The following is a 21,714-nucleotide window of genomic DNA, read 5'->3' on the forward strand; positions in this document are numbered from 1 at the left end:
CAAATGAAGTAGGATAGGAAGTTGATTGCTGCTTTTCTAAATTAAAATTAATGATATCCTTAAGGTACTTGGGTCTATGAAGTCAACTTAATGTTGATATAACCTGACTCCATTATCACAGAATGAGGCTTTTGCATCTGCACGAAAACTAATAAACAAACTTCCAAAGTGCATTTTAGAAATCGGTGCAGTGAAAGCTTAAAGGCTTAACAATGGACAGAGGGCTCGCTGTTTGTTCTCTCTTGCTTTCCAGTTGATGGAAGAATTTATCAGAATGACAGGAATAATGTCCCTGGAGAAGTGTTGGCTGGCTCTAGGCTAGGGGTCCTGTTCCCTTCATACTACTTCATTTGAGGCCCTGTTTGCCTCAACAGAGCCTGTATGCTCTTCTGGTAGGTTCTACAGAACATAACGGAGGTGGGAGAAGAATGGAAAGGGAAAAGAGGAAATAAGAAAAGAAGACAGACATTAAGAAAGGAGTCAGCACAGAAATATAAAATGGAAGGAAGAAGAAAGCTATGAGAGAGGAACATTAAAAAGGTAGATTAATGATGGTCTCAGATAGCAAGCATTAGTATCTGTGCCATAAATCACACAAAATCAACTAATAATTATGCTCCCACTCAGAGTGAGCACTGGTTGCTTTTCTGTGATCTATCCTGAAGTCAAATGCAAGAAACTCTGTTTAACTCCTAAGTGTCCTAACATCAAGAAAACACATAAATAAATTCTAGGATAAAGGAATTCAGTCAGTCTTTGCATTCAGCAAGCCCAGGCTGTTTTGCCGCAGAGCTGTACCTATCACAAACCCTGATTGCAGCCAGATCTTATTTCAGTCACAACTCAAAAGAAATCAGAATTAGAAGAATAATGGATTTTAACTGAAAAGGATTACAATTAGTTAAAAGGATTTTACCTAAAACTGTAATAAGTCTCAGAAGAGTTTCCAGGATAATGCTTTGGCCATGGATTTATGAGTGTTGCACGTAAGGATTTGGAAGTAAGAATAAATTATAAAGGCCCTCTCCCAGCACAGACACATGCACACAGAAAACTGCAAACAGCAAAATTTCAAGACAAGAACACATGAGTAGACTATAAAGAATCATTTGTGTGCATGTGTCTGCTTTATTCACTAGCGTCACAGCACAGGAAGAGTTTTTGGTTTGGGCTTTTGTTTTTAATAGGCTCATTAGTGTAGGTGTGAAGTCTGGTTCTTGCATGCCCATGGACATTTATCAAGGGTCTAAGCAAGCTGAGAGCCAGAAAATCGAAATGTACGTGCCTAGTTAGATCTTTTCCCTAGACTGGAGTAAACACGATTTATCTATGTAGTAGCAGTCAGAACGCCTGGGCACTAGGAAAAAATTACATCGTCTAGCAATGTATTTCCACATCAGGAGGTAATCCTTGGCTCTCCTAAACCTCTAGTAAAGATAGAAACTTAAAAGTAATTAGCTGATAGGTCAAAAGAAAAAGTGGGAGCCCTTGAGAAAAACAAAGTTAAGTAACCAACATTTACATTTAAGTAAATTTATTTGAAATCATTCCTAAGCACCACAATATTGTTATATGTCCTTTTTCTCTCTTTTTTTTGGGGGGGGGGGGTTGGCTTATTTAAAGCAATTTTGAAGAAAAAAATGAAATAAAGATATCCTTCAAAATATACAGAGCAATGAACTAAGCTTTGGGAAGCAGTCACAGCTGGGAATTAAGAGTGTGTTATAAATTTAGTTAGATAACTTGGTGCTCATTCATTATCCCCAAAATCACACTTTCAAGTCTACCATATTCATGCTCAGCACAGAGCCTAACAGATAACAGGAACTTAAAAATCTTTCATTCATTTATTTATCGAGTATTTATTGAGCATCTGCTACGTACTAGGCACTGTGCTAAATTGTGAGCAAGACAGATAAGGTCTTTGTCTTTGGGGACAAGGAACTTGCATTGTAGAACATATCCTTTGAATGAATGTAGAGATATTTCTTACTGGAGCAAAAGAAGGGAGGTGTCTGCAAATAGTAAACTGTCTACAGAACTCATATGAAATGAGAAGGCAAAGGAGAATAATATACAGTCCTCAGAGCTCTCAAATACAATTGTTTAAAAATTAGACTAAAACAAATATGGAGGAGATTTAGGCTTTTGATTTGTTTTATAAATTATTGCTTTAACTTTTTAATCTAGTATTATAGGCAAAATTAACCTAATTTTTTTTTTACTTTGATCATCAAAAATGGAAAAAAGGAAGGAAGGGAGGAAGGGAGGGAGGGAGGAAAAGAGGGAGGGAAGAAGAGGGAAGTTTTTCTAAAAATTAGTGTCAGGAATCTTGAAAAAGAAATTATTCATTTAAAATGTAATTGTTATGGTGAAGATCCATGCATAGACTGTACATTAATTCATTCATATAATATTAATTTAGCACCTGCTATATGTCAGCTACTGTGTCATTAATGGGGTATAGTAGGGAAAGAAATATATGTCACTGGCTTCATGGAGCATATAAAAAAGACCTTTTTTCTTCTGCCATGCTTTAACCGAATTGCTGCAAACTAGATTATGAGTACTCATGGACCAGATGGCAGTTTTCTGCCCATCTGGGGTAGTTCTAAAGAATAGACCCTCATATATCAATAGATAAGGTTGCTTCCAGTTCTAAGCTTTCATGATCTATGGCCTAATAGTAGAAACAGGATGTATGCTTCCAAAAAGATGTTATACTTGTATTACTTTATATAAAAGGAAACAGAGGTATGGCCTATTAATTCAGAGGAAATTGGGCTCTTTTTGTCTCTTTAAATAGTTCTATTTAAATTCCATTTGCTCTTCTTATTTGGCTCACCTTCCAAAGCTCACTCCTATCCCCTTTTTTCTCACTTTCCTTCCCTTCCTTTAATGACTGAGACAGGTTGTCCATCTCTAACTGGCTATACATGACATCTCCAGTTAAAGGTTTTGTAATTGTGTCAAATTCATTACGTTGCAAATGAATTCATACACACATATGCCATTCCTCTCCCTTCTGATTTTCATATTTCCATCAGCAATATTCCATTCTCCCAGTCTTCCATATTTTAAATCTAGGAGTTTATTTGCTTCTTCAAAAATTATTCTCCAGGGCTGGCCAGTTACCTCAGTTGGTTAGAACGTGGTGCTGATGACACCAAGGTCTAGGGGTCAGATCACCTTACCAGCCAGCTGCCAAAAGGAAAAAAAAAAAAAAAAAGAATTAATCTCCAGCATCAAATTGGATAGTTTTACCTTTTTTAAAAATACCTCTTACTATGTACTTTCTTTTACATTTTGGGCAACACAGTCTACATCCCAATGCATATCATTCCAAGTCTAGTCAATTGCAATAGCCTCTAACTAATCTCAGCCTCAGCATCCCCTTTCAATGTGTTTTACCCCATGCTGGTAGACTAATCTTCCTAAAACCCAACTTTCCTCTAAAATAGTGATTCACCTCACAGAAATCTTCAGTGGTTGCCTTGGCCGAAGAGGTAAATTTTGAGCCCTGGAGTACGGAAAGCCTTGTTTGGCAAGATCTGCTTCCAACATACCCAGTTAATTGCATCTCACTGACTTCAACACCAGTATTCTGCTGCCCCATGCCTTGCCTTGGCTTCTCGCCATTCCTCACCTCCAACCCTTTATGCTTCCAAAGATCAGAGACTATAGCATTTGTTTTTGCATATCCCTTTCAGTATTGATAAATACTTACAGAGTGAACAAATAACTGAAAAGGCAAGGTGCTGGTGTAAAATTTCTGGGTTTTGCTTCCTGGTTTGTATATTCTACGTTATAGTGGTTAAAAACACAGCCAGTTAGAAAGGTCTAATGGTTCAAAAATTTATCAAATTTCATTTCCTTGCATAATTGCTCATGGAATAAAGTGCTTTGTGACTAGGTAGCTAAAGCTTGTGAGAACACTGGTTGCCTTCAAGTTTTCTTTTTCTTAAAATTATTTCTTTAGTCAGTTGTGCATATAATTCACATAATACCATTCTCCAATAATAATTTCTGAAAAGAAATATTTTATACTTAATTCTTTAGTTATTTTAAAACTATTTCCTGAATATTCATATCATTCCATGATGCATTTTTAATTTTTGTTTTGCTCTAGTGCATTTTCTTAAGCTTGAGTTATAGGGACGGAGATTCACTTCGATCTCATTTTAAGCTCTTGACAATATTGGGTATACACTGGAAAGCACAGCTAGAGTCCTCTTTGTATAAGAAGGATTAGGGCCTATAATAAACTCAGATGCTGCATCTGTGTGGTCCCTATTAACATTATGACCAGAGGACACACCAGTGACACAGTCATATCACCGTCCTTTGGGATCTCTTTCTCGGTATGTGAAAAGATTTCCCATTAGTGTCCACTCCCATATGGCATTCCCTCCTCTCCTCCCCACCCCCAAACTTTCACATTCATCTCTGGATTGATTTGCTCCTGAAATGACCCATTCTGAATTTAGAAGCAATTACATATTCAAACATTCATTTGCATGTGTTCTTCTACAACCCTTCTCTACTATAATCTGGTATCACATTCTTTAAGACCATTCTTGCTTTGGGTCATAAAATATATTGACAACTAAAGTTCTATAGATGTACGCACCTGATTTGGTCTGCATTCGATAAATTAATTGGAAAATAAATAATTTTTTTTTCTTTTTTTTATTTCTAATTTTTTATATTTAATTATTTTTAAATTTATCAACATACAATGTAGTTGATTTTCGTGGCCCTTTATCAATTCAAAAAGCCAATGACTTACTAGATATCTATAAAATACTTTTTTTCAACTTTAATCTCCAGGATAGAAATTAAAAGCAAGAGCCAAACTGAGTGAGTTTGAATCCTGGCTCTACCACTTTACTAATGACTTGAGCTGAGGCAAGTTTTGCTGCGTTTTGTTTTTAACCTCTCATGCTTCAGTTTCTACATCAGTGAAATGGGGGGATAATATTAACTCCTATCAGAGAATCACTGTGAAGAATTGGCATGCTGCCAGTATGGATCTGGCCATCGCATCTTGGGCACGAGTGGTGACAGTCAGCTTTGTACTCCATGAATATTCATAACCAATACAAAAAAAAGAATCACTGTGAAGATTAAATAAGTTAATTCAAATTGTCATGCACATAGTACTTAATAAATATGAGACATTTTTTATATTGTATGGAGTGCCCTGCACATTATAACCTATTCCTCTCTATTTATTAACCATAATAGCAACAATAACTGTAGCTGCTAACATTTATTGAGCAATTTACCGCGTGAAAGAAACTAGGCTAAACACTTTATGTATATTATCTTGCTTAATTCCCACAAAAACTTTATGAGGCAGGTCGTATCATTGTTTACATTTTACTGATAAGGAAAGTTAAAATTAGAATAGTTTACCAAGGGGCATTGTAATAGTCAGAGTTCTCCAGAGAAACAGAACCAATAGGAGATGTGTGTGTGTGTGTGTGTGTGTGTGGATTTATTAGTAAATGTTAGCTCACAATGATTATGGAGCTGAAAAGTCCCATGATCTGCTGTTTGCAAGCTGGAGACCCAGGAAAGCTGGCTGGGTAATCCCATTCTGAGTCTGAAGGCATGAGAACCTGGGAAGCTGATGGTGTAAATCCCAGTTCAAGGGCAGAAGAAAACTGATGTCCCTGCTCAAGCAGGCAGTCAGGGGGAACAACAACAACACCACACCATGCCTTTTTGTTCTGTTCAGACCATCAACTGATCAGGTGATGCCCACCCACATCAGGGAGGGCCATCTGCTTTACTGAATCCACTGATTCAAATGCTAATCTCATCCAAAAAACACCCTGGCAGGCACTCCCAGAAATAATGTTTAACCTGAGCACCCCAAGGCACAGTCATGCTGACACACGGAAGTAATCATCACAGACATGTAGTCAGCATCAGTGGGTATTTTTTATTTGCCCTTCCTCTCTCTCTCTCTCTCTCTCTCTCTCTCTCTCTCTCTCTCTCTCTCTCTCTCTCCCTCTCTCTCTCTCTCTCACACACACACATACACACACACACACAATAGTTACTCATTTATCCATTCTTTTGGTCAGCTAATCATTAAACAAATATTTGCTACCCAACATAAGTTTCTCCAGGCTCATCCATGTTTTTGCAAATGGGAGAATTTCATTCTTTTTTATGGCAGAGTAGTATTCCATGGAGGGGTGACAATCAGCTTTGTATTTCCTGAATATTAATAACCAATAAAAAAAGAAAAACAAATAAACAAAAGCTAAAGAAAAAAAAGAAAAAGAAAAAAATATTCACTACCACTTACTATGTGCAGGGTTCAGTGTATCTTGCAGAAGTTGGTGGGGTTGAGGGGGGGCCATGCAGGGAAAAGCAAGGAACAGTCCCTGCTTTCAAGGAGTTTACAGTCTATTCCAGGAGATAGATACTCATGTCCATATAACTAAAATGGACGATGTGATAGAAGTGCTCCCAGTATAAACCATGTGCTGTAAGCGTGCTAAGGAAGCCATTAATTCTCACCTGGGAGGTGGGAAAGCAAAGATGTAAACACTCCCAGCCTTGAGCTGGGAGAGAAGGGGAGTAAGAGCATTCCAGAGAGAAGGAGTGGCATGAAGAAGTCACACAAGTGTTATACTAGAATACAGCAAGATAAGCAGGTAGCTTGGTGGGCTTAGCTCGTGGAGTTGGGCTGCGAGTGCAGGGCCATAAAGCTGGGAAGGTACATTTGGAATGTCCCTCCTGCTTTTGCGTGCGTAAAAATGAAGCAAATTCTGCATCTTTTGGAATCCCCACTTGCTTCGTTTGGTCTAAGCAAAGATGGGCAAGGCTAGAGAGAGAATGAAAAAAGAAGATTGTTCTGTATCCACTCTAGGCACTTAATTGAAATTAGGTCAGAGTTGGCTTTAGACCAGACCATTTGAGCCACTTTTCCAATGAGATTAAGATCTAGGGCTGCCTGGTTAGCTCAGTTGGTTAAAGAGTGTTGTAACACCAAGGTTGAAGGGTTCGGATCCTGGCGCTGGCCAGCTCCCCCACCAAAAATCAATCAATTTTACCTCTTGAGAATTCTCCATACCATAGGAACAAACCTTCCTGAGTTCTGGTGGCTCTGGGCAAGCTCTGACCAACCCCTAGTTTAGCATGGACTGTTTACAGCCAAATCAAGATCCAGAGTTATAGAGCTAAGATGCCTGGGACCACCACTAATATGGTGTGGCAAAGTACCAGATGACAAAGTGCACCATTTCACCCATAAAATTCTTCCTTTCTTTTCTACCAAGAATGGAATTCAGTAAGCTGACAGGACACTGTGTCAATATATTATAGAAAAAACTAATAGGAAAAAAAAGAATGGCAATTTTTACTCCATGCTGCGTAAAGGTGTATTTCTCAGTAATTTCCAAGTCCCCTGAAATCTGAAAATTTCTTTCATATCACTACCCACCTTATACTACCCCAAATTTAAACCTTGCCTGTACTTTTGTATTAATTTACTATTGGTTACTTATTAATTATCAGTAATTAAATATCATTCAGTGGTCCATTAATTATTGATCAATATTAATTCTAAAAAACATTAGTCAAAAATAACAGACTAAGGCTAAAAGACAAAATATATGTCATTTCTGAGATCCTTTAGTCACCTAAAGTACTACCAAATGACAGCCTCCCTCACCTTTTTGTGGAAGATTTAGACTTTGCGTTTTTTGATGGTACTAATTGAGGCAGTAGTTCATTTCTGGGTGCCAATGAGTAGAGGGTAAAAAATCTCATTTTAACATTGTCAAGAAAGGAAATCCTTTGTGTTTGGCCTTGGTTTAGTAAAAATGGGTCTCGGAGACCATATGCGGCAAGTGGATATTAAAACCAGCGTTATGAATTGTTGCTTTAGTGCTCTTAGCCTTAGAAACCTAAAAGATCTTACCAAAAAATAATACATTGTTTAATTGTTCCTCATTATATATGATGAGAGAAAATCATTTCTCTCCTTTTTTTCTCAGGTGGCCGTCGAGGACCGCATCAGGCAGCTGCATGAAGCCCACAGGGACTTTGGCCCGGCGTCCCAGCACTTCCTTTCCAGTAAGTCATTTCCAGCTTCCATCACTTAACCTCTTCAATGCATCTTGGTAGCTAAGAATTAAGAGTTGAATTACAATCATCTCTGCCAGATGCAGTGTAGGCATAAATCATCCTGAACTAGAACTTGGTGGATAAACTCAGAAGGTTCGGAAGACGAGGGCCAATTAGATCATTCTGTCCAGTCTTCAGCTAATGCATAGTTGTTTCCACAATGCATTCTCAAGCGCTAACTTTATTAATATTTTTGAGCTTTTATTTTTGCCTGTATCAGTTCAGTCCATAAAGCTGATAATTATGATATCGTGTAATTATGGCATGATCCTTCAATATATGTTGCTGTGACTCTATAATTCTTTATCTCTATATACATCATTAAATACTCCCTGCCTCCAAGTTGGAACCTCAGCCTATGGCGTTTTCTTTCCCTAATTATTCTTATCCTTTTGTCCTTGACCTCTACTCATTCTTTTTATTTGCCAGTTTTACTATTTTACTAATTATATTTTTATAATTAATACTAAGAGGAATAGCCTTAGATAACTGAAAGTTTAAGTATTGGAACATCCTATTAATCTAATAACAATGCATATTGACTTGGCAAGCATCTGTTTTCCTGTAATTAACATTGTTAATTTATACCATTCTTTCTTTGATTATAAAAGTATAGATGTTGAATGTTTTGGCATTTAAAAAGCCATACTTCCACCCCATGGAATTGACATCTGTTAGCATTTTGATGTATTTCCTTCTGGTCATGTATGAGTATGTATGAAGTTTTAACCATCATTTTAAGGCAATTAATTACTTTGTGCCTGGCAATGTTACAAATATTAACTAATTTAATCCTTGTAGCAACCTCATGAGGTAGGTACCATTATTGTATCTATTTTAATGATGAGAATGTGGAGGCCAGGGTGGGGAGGGGGAAGATGACACAACAATCACAACAATTCCTTGAACTTGCTGAGACAAGTGAACAGATATGATGTTGATGTGGGGGAGGGGGAAGAGGGAAGGGGGTAAGAGGAATTGGTAAAGGGATGGGAAAATCAACTACGTCGCATATAGATAAATTAAAATAAAATAAAATAAAATAAAGGTGATGAAAGGAAAAAAAAAAGTGGAGGCACACACTCGCACAGCTAGTAGGTAAAAGAGCCAGGATTCCAACCTAAGAAGTCAACTCCAGAGTCTGGGTTTTTAACCACTACACTGTACTTAATTTATATATTTTATAGAGAAGAAGTAATTCTATATGATCTCCCTTCATTCTTCTGCCACATTCTTTTCTTGCCATTTTCTGGTTCTTTCCTTTCTTCGCCATTCTCCATGGGTTAATAAAAAGATCCATGTTCACAAATACTTTAAGTATTTGACTAGATGTGTTCATGCATATCTCCAATTGGCCGTTGTCTTTTAGAACAAAAATTCCTAGAAGGTGTTGGTCCTATCTTTTTGTTATACATCAATAATGGATTAAGTAAGAAATTTTCTTTTCTTGACTGGTTCTAACCCTATTATCTGCATGCAGTTTAGTTATTTGGACAATGTTACACATGCGTAGGAGTTGCCAAGAAAAAAAGGAGCAAGTTAAAGCAATGTATCTAAATGAGTGGGATTGTGGCTTTTAGGAATGACTCTAGAAAAAATGATAAAGGCTGCAGATTTTGCTTCTGTATTTTTCCAAATCTCTGGTCTGCTTAACTCACCTTGATGACAGCCATTCAATTCTATTTAATTGAGATTAAATGTGATAACATGCTCCTAAGTGACTCATAAACCATAAATAAAAATATTACTATTATGAATATTAATTACTCCTCAGACACCATGTATATTCATTCACACTTTCTTTTTCTCTACCTCCCCCCACCCCAATTCCCATGTCTTCCCCATTAAAACCTATTCGGCTTATTTAACCCAGGTGACAGGTAAAGTTTAATGTGAACTTCTCCTGGGTTATTTGCATTTTATTAAAGGGTGAAAAGCCATAAGCCTGAGGAACAGCTCTCTGGTGGCAGAATGTCAGCCATAAGCTCTAAGCTGTGAGGGAAGAACTTTGAGGGGGCAGGTGGTATATCCTCACACCTTTCAAACCACATCACATCAGTATCCATTCCAAAAAGGTCAGGCCTGCAGACGCGAACACTCATGGAGAGATTGATGTAGCTGCTTGAATAGAGCCCACCCTAGATGTCACCAGTCTCTTGGCTGTCCATGTGGAATATCAATATATGCTTAAAAGCTTTGCTTATGGATATAAAATAATACCATTTTGGTTTAAGGAATATTTAAGAGATGGGACAGTGAGACTAAAGATGGATTGTTTCTTTATGTTGTCTTTTTATTTATTTATTTATTTATTTTTATTTTACTCCCCAATATACACTGTAGTTGATTTTCAGGCCCCTCTACCCATTCCTCTCCACCCCCTCCCCTCCCTGCCATAACATATCTGTTCACTTGACTTAAATAATTCAAGGAATTTTTGTGATTATTCTGTCTTCTTCCCCCCCCCACCACCACTCTTTATTTGTTTGTGTGTTTATTTATTTATGTTGTCTTGTTTTAAATTACAAAGGTAGTATCAGCTCATCAAGGAAAATTTGGAAAGCAGAGAGCACAAACAGGAAAAGGAAAAGCATCCATAATCCCATTACTCAGAGATAACTATTACCAGAAATTTGATCTACTTTCTGTCTTTCTTTAGGTGTGTGTGTGTGTGTGTGTGTGTGTGTGTGTGTGTGTGTGTGTGTGTGTGTCCAGGTTCTCTTTTTTCTTTTCAACCAAGAAGGGATGAAAATATGGTTTTATCATCTGCAGTTTTATCACCTGCTTTTTCCCTTTAGAACTATCTTTAAAATATTTTTGTGTGTTTAAATATTCTTCTACAGAGTAACTTTTTTAATGGCTGTCTAGTATTCCCTCCTGTGGCTGTACCAAATTTGTCAAGACAATTCTGAATTGCTCTATATTAAAATTATTTTAAAATTTTTACTGTTATATCCAGCATTATGACCAACATTTGTTGTACAACTTTACAGACATCTCAGATTCTATCTACAAGATAAATGCCAAAAAGTGGAATTGCTATGTTAAAGGATGTTTACATTTGTAAGGCTTTTCATGTGTGTTGCCAAACTAACCTCTAGAAAGTTGCACAAGAAATCACATGTGCCATTAAAACCACATTTGAGGCAGGGTATTTCTGAAGTCACTTACTTGTTATTAAATTGTGTCGAATAAAAAAAACAGCTTTCTCCCAAATAAATAAAAATATACTTGAAAATTTTCACTAAGATCATATTAAATGAGTTTGAATTGATACATGTTTAGTGATTTGCTTCTGGGTTACAAGGAGTAATAATAGGGTGATTTCTGAAGCTTAGAAATTACAAAGAAAAGAAAAATAAAGGTGAGACATTAACTGCCCTTCCCCACACACAAAAAAAGTGCTACTGTCTTTCTGTCTCTCTCTGCTCCTTAAACCCTCTCTTACACACACACACACACACACACACACACACACACACACACACACACACACACCCTCCTCTTTGAAAATTACATTACAATGTTTTTTATCAGTAGAGAGAGGAAGACTTTTACTAAAAAAAGTATTCACTTTTTCTTCTTGGTGGCCCAATATCTACTTGTTAAAGAAGTTGTTTCTTTTATCTTAGATCTGGGAGAAAATGAGAAAAGAAAAACATTGTTAAAAATGACCTTTATCCATTGATAGATACTAGCTGGCCTTGAATTCTTGTTTTAATACTCTGCCACTCCTAATTGACTTCTGCCACTTAAGCCAAGAAAAAGGAGAAATTCTAATAGTGTAATTTTTTAAAATTATAAATATAATTTACTATAAAATTATTATTAAAGTTGTTATAAAATGTATATTTTGTGTATATATATATATACATATATATATACTATAAATATATATAATTCTGTAGGCACAGTGTCAGTCTCTTCACATGTCAGTGATTTTAAAAAGTACTGTAGTATATCATTGGCATAGTAGTCTGAATATTGTCCTTCTTTTATTATTTTTAAGAATTTAAGAATTTTTTCTGTTTGATTTCTCAATCCACTGGGCTTCTGTTCTAAATTTTACTTTTCTTACCAAGAAAGTTAACTATATATTTGGACAAGGGCAAAAATCTTTCTATGACAGTGAAAAGTATCTATGGTGTCTTAATATTTTACAAGTTCTAGAATTTCCTAAAAGAATATTTTTCCAAGCCAGTTTCCTCAGTTCTGTAAGATTTTAATAACTGTCCCTTGAAGAAATAGTTTGGGGGTCAGTAAGATTGGAAAAACACCAGGTTATAAAGATAAGCAAGTTTCTTTCCTGTTGGAATTCTTGGAGATTTTATTATGCTTTGATACTCTAAAAGGAAAATAAAGAGTCTGTAGCTACTCTCCATATTTATTTGACTCTGGAAGTCTTTTTCAGGCACCAATTAATTTCTCATTAAACATGCCACAGAACACAGTGAATGTTTGCCCTAAAGTGGTATGTGCCAAATGGTTTAATGACAAGAATTTTCTGCTGAAGAATGTGATCTAATTAAAAACAAAATGAGTATTTATAAGGCAAAAGGGTCAACTGTCTTTCCAGAAGTTTCCAGCCCCAGCCCAACCCCTATCTCCACCCCAGGAGTCCCCTTATGCTGTGGAATTTTCTAACTGGAGAGAAGCTTAGAGAGTATCTTATAGAGTAGTTTTCAAATTCTAAGGTGTGGCTCATTAGTGAATCCTGAAATCTGTTTAATGACTTGCAACCAACAAATTTTTAATGGGATGGAATGGAATGAAACACATTAGAAAATATCAGAGTACATTATGCAAGCAAGGTTAGGTGTCGTTTTGACACTTTGGTTCTTCAGATAGATGTGTGTGTGTGTGTGTGTGTGTGTGTGTGCTTGCATGTGCTAGATCACAATTTATAAATAAAATTTTTCCCTTTGGTGGGTGGCAGTCAAAAAAGTTTGAGAGACACTGAATTACTCCAGCTCTTTCTTTATTTTACAGATAACAAAATAGGTGCAGAAAGATCTAATAACATGACTGAGGTCACAAAGATGGTTATAATAGATCTAGGATTGGAACCCAGTTTCTAGACTTCCAAGCCATACCTCATATTGCCTTACCCATTAAGAATAAATACCCAGGCCAATGACTATCTAGTCCATCTGGTATTGCCAGAGATTTTTCTCTCTTCTGGTCTTCTTAGTCTGGCTCATATTAAGTTGATTTACAGAGCCTGAATTTTTCTCTCAACACCTCTGGTCCAAAGGTTGCCTAATCAATGGTGTAGAATATTGGTTAAGAGTAAAAGCTGTAAAACTAGATGACTAGGTTCAAACACTGGCTCAGATACTTAATCTTTTTATCCTTTATCTTTAAAATGGGGATAATAGTAACATATTTTAGCAATTTTAAGACACTCTTTTTCACCCATGTTTTAACAGCTCTGAAATCAGAGTGCGTCTTACAACCAGTGGGGTCTTGAATTCAATGGAATATAGTAGTATAAACTCATACTGTTACAGTGAAGATCAAATAATTAATCTATGTAAAACTCTTCAAGCAGTGCCTGGCACATAGTAAGTACTATATAAGTGCTTGCTAATAGCATTAGCATTAGTGATTAGTGTCATTATTACTATCAACTTGATAGTATAACTTAGTATATGCTTATTAGAGTCAAACTAGTCATGAAAATATCACTCATTCTCTTGCATTTAATTGTCAGTGTAAGTAGTTCCTCTCCTTTCCGAAGATGGTTTTCATGGATGGTTTTCCTGAAAGTTAGTGTTTTGCACATTATAAGAGCTTGATAGCTGTTTGTGCAACTAATGAATAAATGAATAATCAAATGGGTAGACCCTAATCTCTGTGATCAGACTGGTATTAGTCTTGTTGACAGTTATATTCTGCAGTACCTAATGTACTGCCTGGCACTTAGTAGATGTTCAATAAATATTTACAGAATGAATTATGTCGTATACCCAAAAGAAGTAAAAGTAAATTCATTCTTGACATTGATATTACACAGTGGCGTGAGATTTAGCATAGTGACTATCACATAGTAGATACTCAATAAATAATGTGACCTTTCATGTTGCTTCTCAGCAAGAACTAATGGCATTCATAACTTTACATGGTCATTTTTATCAAAATCTGCTGTGCTGTGTAGTATATTAAGGGAAAAAGCTGACTTCAAAATTACAGCATGATCACAACTGTATTAGAAAATAAAATAGAAATAACAGAAAGGTACACATAAAGAAATGACTGAAAATAAAAGTGTGCCAAAATGCACAGTTATTGTGTCTTTTTACTTTTACAGATTTTTTGTAATAAGCATGTATTACTTTTATAATGGATAAAAACAATAAAGATAAAATTTTTATACTCTGGCTTTTAACCCAGTGAACTCTTGCAGTATTGTACTCTACTGGCAGCAATAGAACTCTATAAGATGAATATCCTTTTTACTGTTTATTCTGAATTTAAAAGCTATGGGTTTCATTGAGTGTCCTTCTCATTCTCAGATTATGAGACACTGTAAGAAGAAAGAACTGATCAGTTATTTCTTGCAGGCTTTATAATCTTAACTGCCTTAATCATATCCCTGGCTAACTGTTTTTCTCTGTTGTCAAAGCAACCTAAGCTTTTACAGCTTCCCCTTGATACTTAGGGGTAAACAGTTTTTTTCCATCTTGAGAGTTGCTAAACCTTCACCCCTGACTCCACTCCCCCCAACACACTTAATTTTTAAAATGTAGGGAAAAAAACCTTTAAACACATCTAATAATTGCTGACATTTCACTTAACGGTGCTCCAACCTCAGGGGATGGAAAATTTGAAATATGAATGGGCCAATAATTTAAAGCTTCAGATTGGCTTAAAGAAGCCATCATGATAAAAGTCAGAAAGAACCTTGCAGGTACAATGTGAGATGATTTTCAGCCTAAAGCTCTCTATCAGGTAAAATCACAGGGCAAAATAATGCGGGGCAGTTTCTTCAGCAGTCACGTGTTGTCCTGAGTGTTGGGAATTTGGGACGAATGCCATTTAACCTATCTGTGATGTTGGTAACGCCTCTATAAAGGTAGTCTTTCAGATGTTCACAAAAAGCAGTCACAGTGATAATAATCACACTTTTTTCTCCAAGCCTGTTGTCATGGCCCTTTCTCTTCTAGCTCAAGTTATACTCTCCAATAAGACCTCAGATTTATTTGCTTCAGATTATCCATAGTAGCCAAATTTTGCATCGTTGGCCCTACATATTCCAGTTATTTGAACAAATGAGGAAACTTAGGAAAGTTCTCAGTTTCTACTATGGGAATTCATGTGCTGACACTGGCTTACACTGCTCAAGAGAGCCAATTGTAAAATATACAGGAATTGTGAGCCAGTTGTTAAATTCACCTTCGGTAGCTTGAAATCAGCCATAGTGGGAATATTTGCCGAACAGGAATTGACAAACCCTGCAAATCAAGGATTTTTTTTTCATAGCTGGTTTACCAGGAAGCACTAATTTATCTGTTACTCAGATCACTCAAGTCACTGGATACAAAGCATCTTCCTACACTTAGCAGAAAGGGTGCTCAGGATCCAAACATTTATCTGCCTTAGGTAGGGTGACCACTCATCCTAGTTTGTCCAGGACTTTACTGGTACTAGCACTGAAATTCCCATATTCCAGAAAGTCTCCTCAGTCCCAGGAAAACCAGGATGATTAGTCATCCTAGCCTTAAATTTCCCCAGAAATAGAACCTTTGGGCTGGCCAGTTAGCTCACTTGGTTAGAGCCTGGTACTGGTAACACCAAGGTCAAGGGTTCAGATCTCTGTATCTGCCATTCACACACATACACACACACACCACCAAAAAAATAGAGCCCAAGATGGGGCTTCTTGTAAAAGTAATGCACTGAGGGAGTGCTCTCAGGTGAAAGGGAGTCAGGGAAACAAGATGGGGAGATGCTGGTCAGGGAATCAAGCTAAGCAAAAAGGTAGAAAGTAACTTTGGTCTGATGATCCCACGGAAAGGTCTAGAGCACAAATCATACTACAGAGTTGGCCCCACTTTGAGGCAAGGGGACTGGGCTTTTGTTCCCACGTGTCAGTTAGTCATTGGCTGCGGGTTCCTGGGAAGTAAGAGATAGCATGACAGTTCCCATTTGGCTGAGGGAGGTTCTCTAGAGAAAGGGGGCGGTGGGCCCTTAGCAGCCAACACTCACAACAGCTGAGAGTGGGTAGACCAGCCTGGTAGAAGGGATCTGAGGGGACACCAATAGTATTCACCTCTCCCAGACTTTATGAAGCTGCTATGATACCACATGCATAATGTGGTTCTAGAGCTAAATAGTGGCATTTAGCTTGATCACTAACCACTACTCCTTCATCACTTATCTACATTGAAATTAGTACAGTGGCATGGCAGAGATGAGGTTAATGGCCATTTCTTTCGTATTTCATCTTCCTCATTGTGACAGAGTCCTCTGGGCCTCATGAACACCCAGGGCAGGGATACCAGCACCACAATTTTGAATCAGTTTCATGACAGAGGCACTATTTTAGTGGAATGCTGGCGCTGAAAGGTATATTTTTATACTCCCCAGAAAGTGAAGGCGTTTGTGATTTTGGCCTAGGGTGGCATTTTGTCATCTGTCCCAGAATACAAAGCTTTGCACAACAGAAATGGTGGAACCACATCCCTGTAGGCAAAAATCATTACTTTCGTTTTTCCATTTGGATGTTTTCCATTTTCAGAACACAACCAGTTCAGGATTACAAAATACTTTTTGGTGAGAACTTTGAGGTGAGGACAAAGGCATTTTGTTCTGTTGCAGGCTTACACAAACTATTCCTGGTTTAAAAACCATTCTCCTGGATTTTTAAATAGACTTTCAGATACCAGCAATAAAAATCATCTTGATTTCCGTCTATGGCAGGTACAGCTTAAGGAACAGGGATAGGCTTATGTGCTGAGGGGTATTTTCAGGATACAGGGAAGCCCAAGGAAGGATGAGGAATAGCACTCAGCCATGAAACATGTTTGCTTCCCTCCATAAATGCATTCGCTGCCATAGACTCCAAACTATCACACTGTCATATTTCTCTCTTCTTTCCACCCAGTACCTTCTACTTACGGTTTCTACTTCCTTGTGAGTTCTGCTTTCTTCCTTTCTTCTCTGACTTTTTTAACTTCCCCACCTCTCTACCACCTACATTCATGTCTGTGTATTATAATCAAACTGTCCAAGAAAGAGCATCTGATTGAACCATTTATTTACTCTCCATCTAAGAGTGAAGCCACCTCACAGGCCACAAGCCAGAGTATAAACCAGACCGTCTTGATCTGGACACTATTGACATTTTGGGCCAGATAATTCTTTGTTGTTGGGGGCTGTCCTGTGTATTATTCCTGACAACATCCCTGGTTTCTACATGCCAGTAGCACCCCCCTCCCTCAGTTGTGACAACCCAAAATGTCTCTAGACATTGTCGAATGTCCTTTAGAGGGAGAAATTGTCCCCAGTTGAGAACCACATCTGTATACCACTCCTGAACAATTTGTGGCCATGAGGGTCATGTGGAGTCCTAAGTAGAGTGACCTATGCCTGAGGAATCATTGGACACTACTTTACTGCCCTCCCCACCCCTCCCCAGGTACCTGTCAATGAACAGTAGTGGTCCTCAGCAGACAACCTTCAGGGATTGGCCTCAGCTGCCTCACCCAAGATCATACCCTTGACACAGGCAGCTCTTAATCAATGCAGGAGTATAAAGAACTGGCCATTTGGCCCAACTCGGGAGCCCTCTAACATTATAGCTCAAGAGCTCCCATGGGGTTAACTGAGACTGTCACTGGGCCTGCATCTGGGTTTGACTTGTCCCTATTTTGTTCCTACTTCTTTTCTCTCCCATCCACAGTCGTTGATCCCCAGGGCACACCTTACTAAATATCTTGCTGTCTAAACTTTGTCTTAGAGTTGGCTTCCTGGGGGAACCCAATCTGTGAGGGGACAATGTAACTGACAGGCATTTAGAAGTATCTGAGAAAAAGGCATTGTAATAGGCCCATTCTAGTCACTGGATAATTTGATTTACTCTTGCTTTCATAATGAGGGTGATGATTTTGTCCAGCTTAAGTAGGGACGATCATTATTTAAGGTGTCTAACCTTCATGATCTGCATTAATAGGTAAGGGCTTTAGGGACAACATAGAATTACATCAACCTCTTGTTTTACACCATAAGCTCAACAGCATACATACCAATGACAGGCAAAAGAATGCAGGATGGTCAATAAAATAGATTATAAAAAGAAATGTGTTGGAGCGTGAGCACCATAAGGGTAAAGGGCATGCATTACTCTATTTTTTAACTTCTTGCATCTAACACAATACCTTGCATATAGATGCAGGATATGACTTGATTGAATGAATTACTGGGGACTTTAAAGATTAGTCCCACTCTAATACAATAGGAAAGAACTTAGTCTAGTGCCTAATCTAATGTCCTAAAAAAGTTAATGAGCTTCAGTCAGCTAAGAATTGATTCATTTTGTCGCTCAACAAATGTCTATTGAATGACCGACATAAGTCAAACTGTGTTCTGGGAACTGGGAAAACAACAGTAAATAAAACAAGGTTTCTCTCTCTTGGAGCTTAAGTTTTAATAAGAGAAAATGAACAATCGGGTCATGATAAGTTTGATAAAGAAGAATAAAGCAGGATAAAGGGGCTAAAATGGAGTGGTCAGGGACGGTGACATCTGAGTAGAGAAGTGAGTGAGTGAACCAGGCAGATATTGGGAAGCAAAGTGTTCCAGGTAGAGGAAACAGTAGATGCAAAGTCCCCAAGATGGGAGCATGCTTAGAGGGTTTGAGGAATAGCAAGGAAGCTAGCATGACTGTAGCCGAGCAAGCAAGATGGCGAATGATAGGAAATCAGTGAGCAACCAAGAGCCAGATTAGGTAGGCTCTTGTCAACTATTGTTTTTGTTTGTTTGTTTGTTTGTTTGTTTGTTTGTTTGTTTTTTAAGCCTTGGAATTTGTTCTTAATGAGAAGGGAAGACTGGATTCTGAGCTAAGAAGTGGCATGTGCCTGCAGTATTCTTACTTACTGTGCCTGTAGCAGTCGTTCATTCATATATTTATTAACAAACACTAAGCAAATGCAATATGAGGATGAGAAAGAGAATTCTGGCCTGGGGACACTCAAATTCTAACAACAAAAGGTAGGCCTGTAGAGAAAGCCATGACCTTCTACAGTGGTGGTAAATAGTGGTTGCTGTAGGAGTAGAGTGGAAAGAGATATTAATTCTACAGTGAGGAAAATGACATGTTCTATCTAGGCTAGTATTAATGCACATTGTCTCAGAGGCTGCATGCAAATCCAAGGTAGAGGGTATTCAATCTGATAGGAATCTAGCAAAGAATGCTTCTAATGGCTTGGTTTTTTAATTTGACTTAGCAAGAATCATAAGATGCATTCAGTGATGAGAAACCAGATTTTCCCTACTACTTAGCCATTCTGATATGATGAATATTCCCCTTTCCAGCTTTATTTGTAGTCTCCTTATAGCCCTTTTGTTCAGAAAAGGGGCTTTTCATGTATGTATAATGAATATAAATATAGGTTTTAGACAGTGCTAATGTTTTCATGAAATAGAAATAGGTAGACGAGAGAGAAAAATTGAAGGATTAATCAACATGGGGGCAATTTGACATGGAAAGAGAAAGTATAAATAAGAAATGTCTGGGGGGGAAATGGAAGAGGAATGGAATGGAATGAGCTCATTTATGGTGTGAGTTGAGGACAGAAGGAATTTATTCTCGAAAGGTTAAAAGTGAAAGTTAATGTTGTAGAATTTGACCTAGGCATGCTACCAAGGGAAAGAAACTAATTCAAAAGAATTGGTCCAGGAGGTCTGGAGCAGATACATCTATTAGAGATGTGAGGAGACAAGAGAAAGTTTTGAATTGAATCTTCAGTTATTTTTGGAGCCCAATACAAAAACTTATGAGAACCTTGTGATCTTAGGGCAAAATAAAGGGCAGCAAGGCTTATGTCTTAAGCAGGACAGTATGGAACTTCAGGTCAGAGAATTCCTCTAACATGTATCACCCACACTAATTTAAATAGAAAAAAAGAAGATAGTGAGTTTGGTAATGTGAAATTTAATTTCAAAATCAAAACTAAAAATTGAAATGCAAATGAAAATGTCTTATTTTATTTCTTTCTAAAAATATATGCCTATTTGTTTTGAATTCCTAAGCAATACTAATATAAAATGATAAAACAACTGTTTTGGTAGTTGATACCTGCATCAGAATGCCTAAAGGAAGATTTGTCTCCCTTCATGTTTTATTAGTCTGAGAACTGCATAAAATTTTTTGAAGAGTCAGAAAATGGCTAGAAAAAGAGAAAGAGGGACTATTTCCTTGAGTTGTGCCCTGGGCCCTCGCTTTGGTGATTAACAGTCAATTTAATTCTAGAATCATAGACAGTCTCTCTCATTTTCCTGGTTACCCTGAGATTTCTCACATTGGCAGTAAGTTAGTTAATGGGATAAATTTCCTGATAATTCAATACATTAATAATAATAACAATAAGTGTAGAAGTAGAATTTTAAAAAGATATTGAGCACTTTGTGCTCTTAACACTGAGGAAGCATTTTACATGGATTAACCTGTTTAATCCTCACAACCGAGAAAAATAATGACTATTATTGTCTCCATCTCACAGAAGAGAAAACTAAGCCTGGAGTGGTTTAATAACATATTCAAGATCATACTGTAACTATTACCACCTTTGAGAATGGGTTCCAGAGACTGGTGACTGGCAACCCACAAATCTCAACTGCAGAGACTAAAGAGGATAATCCCCTTTAATCTCTGGATGATAGTAGAGGAAGTAGCTAGTAACAAATGGGAGAGACTTTGGCTTAGAGGCATTTTCTATTCTTTAATTTATTTGATGTTTTTCCCTCTCTTTTCCCTCTCTCTCGTTCCTTCTCTCTCTGTCAGCTATATCCCCAATAATGCTACTAACAATCCACCCCCAAAATCAGCAGCTTACATATAACTTTTATATGAGAATACAAAGCTTCTATTCTCATGCTTATGGGTCTACAGTTCAACTGTAGTTCTGGTGACCTATATAAAGCTTGACTGGAAAGCTCTGTTTCATGCTGTAGGTTGGCTGGGTTTGCCTCCAGGCTATGAGTTCAGTTTAGATTGTCTCTAAACGTGTCTGGTTTTGAGGCCCAAGCGGAAGGATCAGAAGCCACCTGGGGCATATTCTCATGGCAGATCTCCAGAGCACAAGAGGACAAGCCTCTGTTCGCATCATGTCTGCTGTCTTAGACCATTTTCTACTGCTATGACAGAATACCACAGATTGGGTCATTGATAAAGAACAAAAGTTTATTTGGCTCACAGCTGTGGAGGCTGGGAAGTCCAAGAACATGGTGCTGGCATCTGGTGAGGGTTATCCTGTGGTGGAAGATGGAAGGCAGAAGGAAGAAGTGAGTGCTCAAGACAGAGAGAGAAAATTGGGAAAACTTATCCTTTTTGTCAGGAACACTCCC

General features: G+C 37.6%; 1 protein-coding gene across 3 annotated transcripts in view; it reads left to right on the forward strand.

Moving 5' to 3' along the window:
- The window catches only part of DMD (dystrophin), a 734,955-nt gene that overhangs the window by 500,140 nt on the left and 213,101 nt on the right, over positions 1 to 21,714 (forward strand). For all 3 annotated transcript variants that reach the window (XM_008577619.1, XM_008577628.1, XM_008577636.1), the window contains one exon: positions 8,019 to 8,097. In XM_008577619.1, coding sequence (XP_008575841.1) covers positions 8,019 to 8,097 — 79 coding nt within the window. The remainder of the gene's footprint in view (positions 1 to 8,018; positions 8,098 to 21,714) is intronic.

The sequence above is a fragment of the Galeopterus variegatus genome, unplaced genomic scaffold, assembly GCF_000696425.1.
Source record: "Galeopterus variegatus unplaced genomic scaffold, G_variegatus-3.0.2 Scaffold69, whole genome shotgun sequence".
Lineage (NCBI taxonomy): Eukaryota > Metazoa > Chordata > Mammalia > Dermoptera > Cynocephalidae > Galeopterus > Galeopterus variegatus.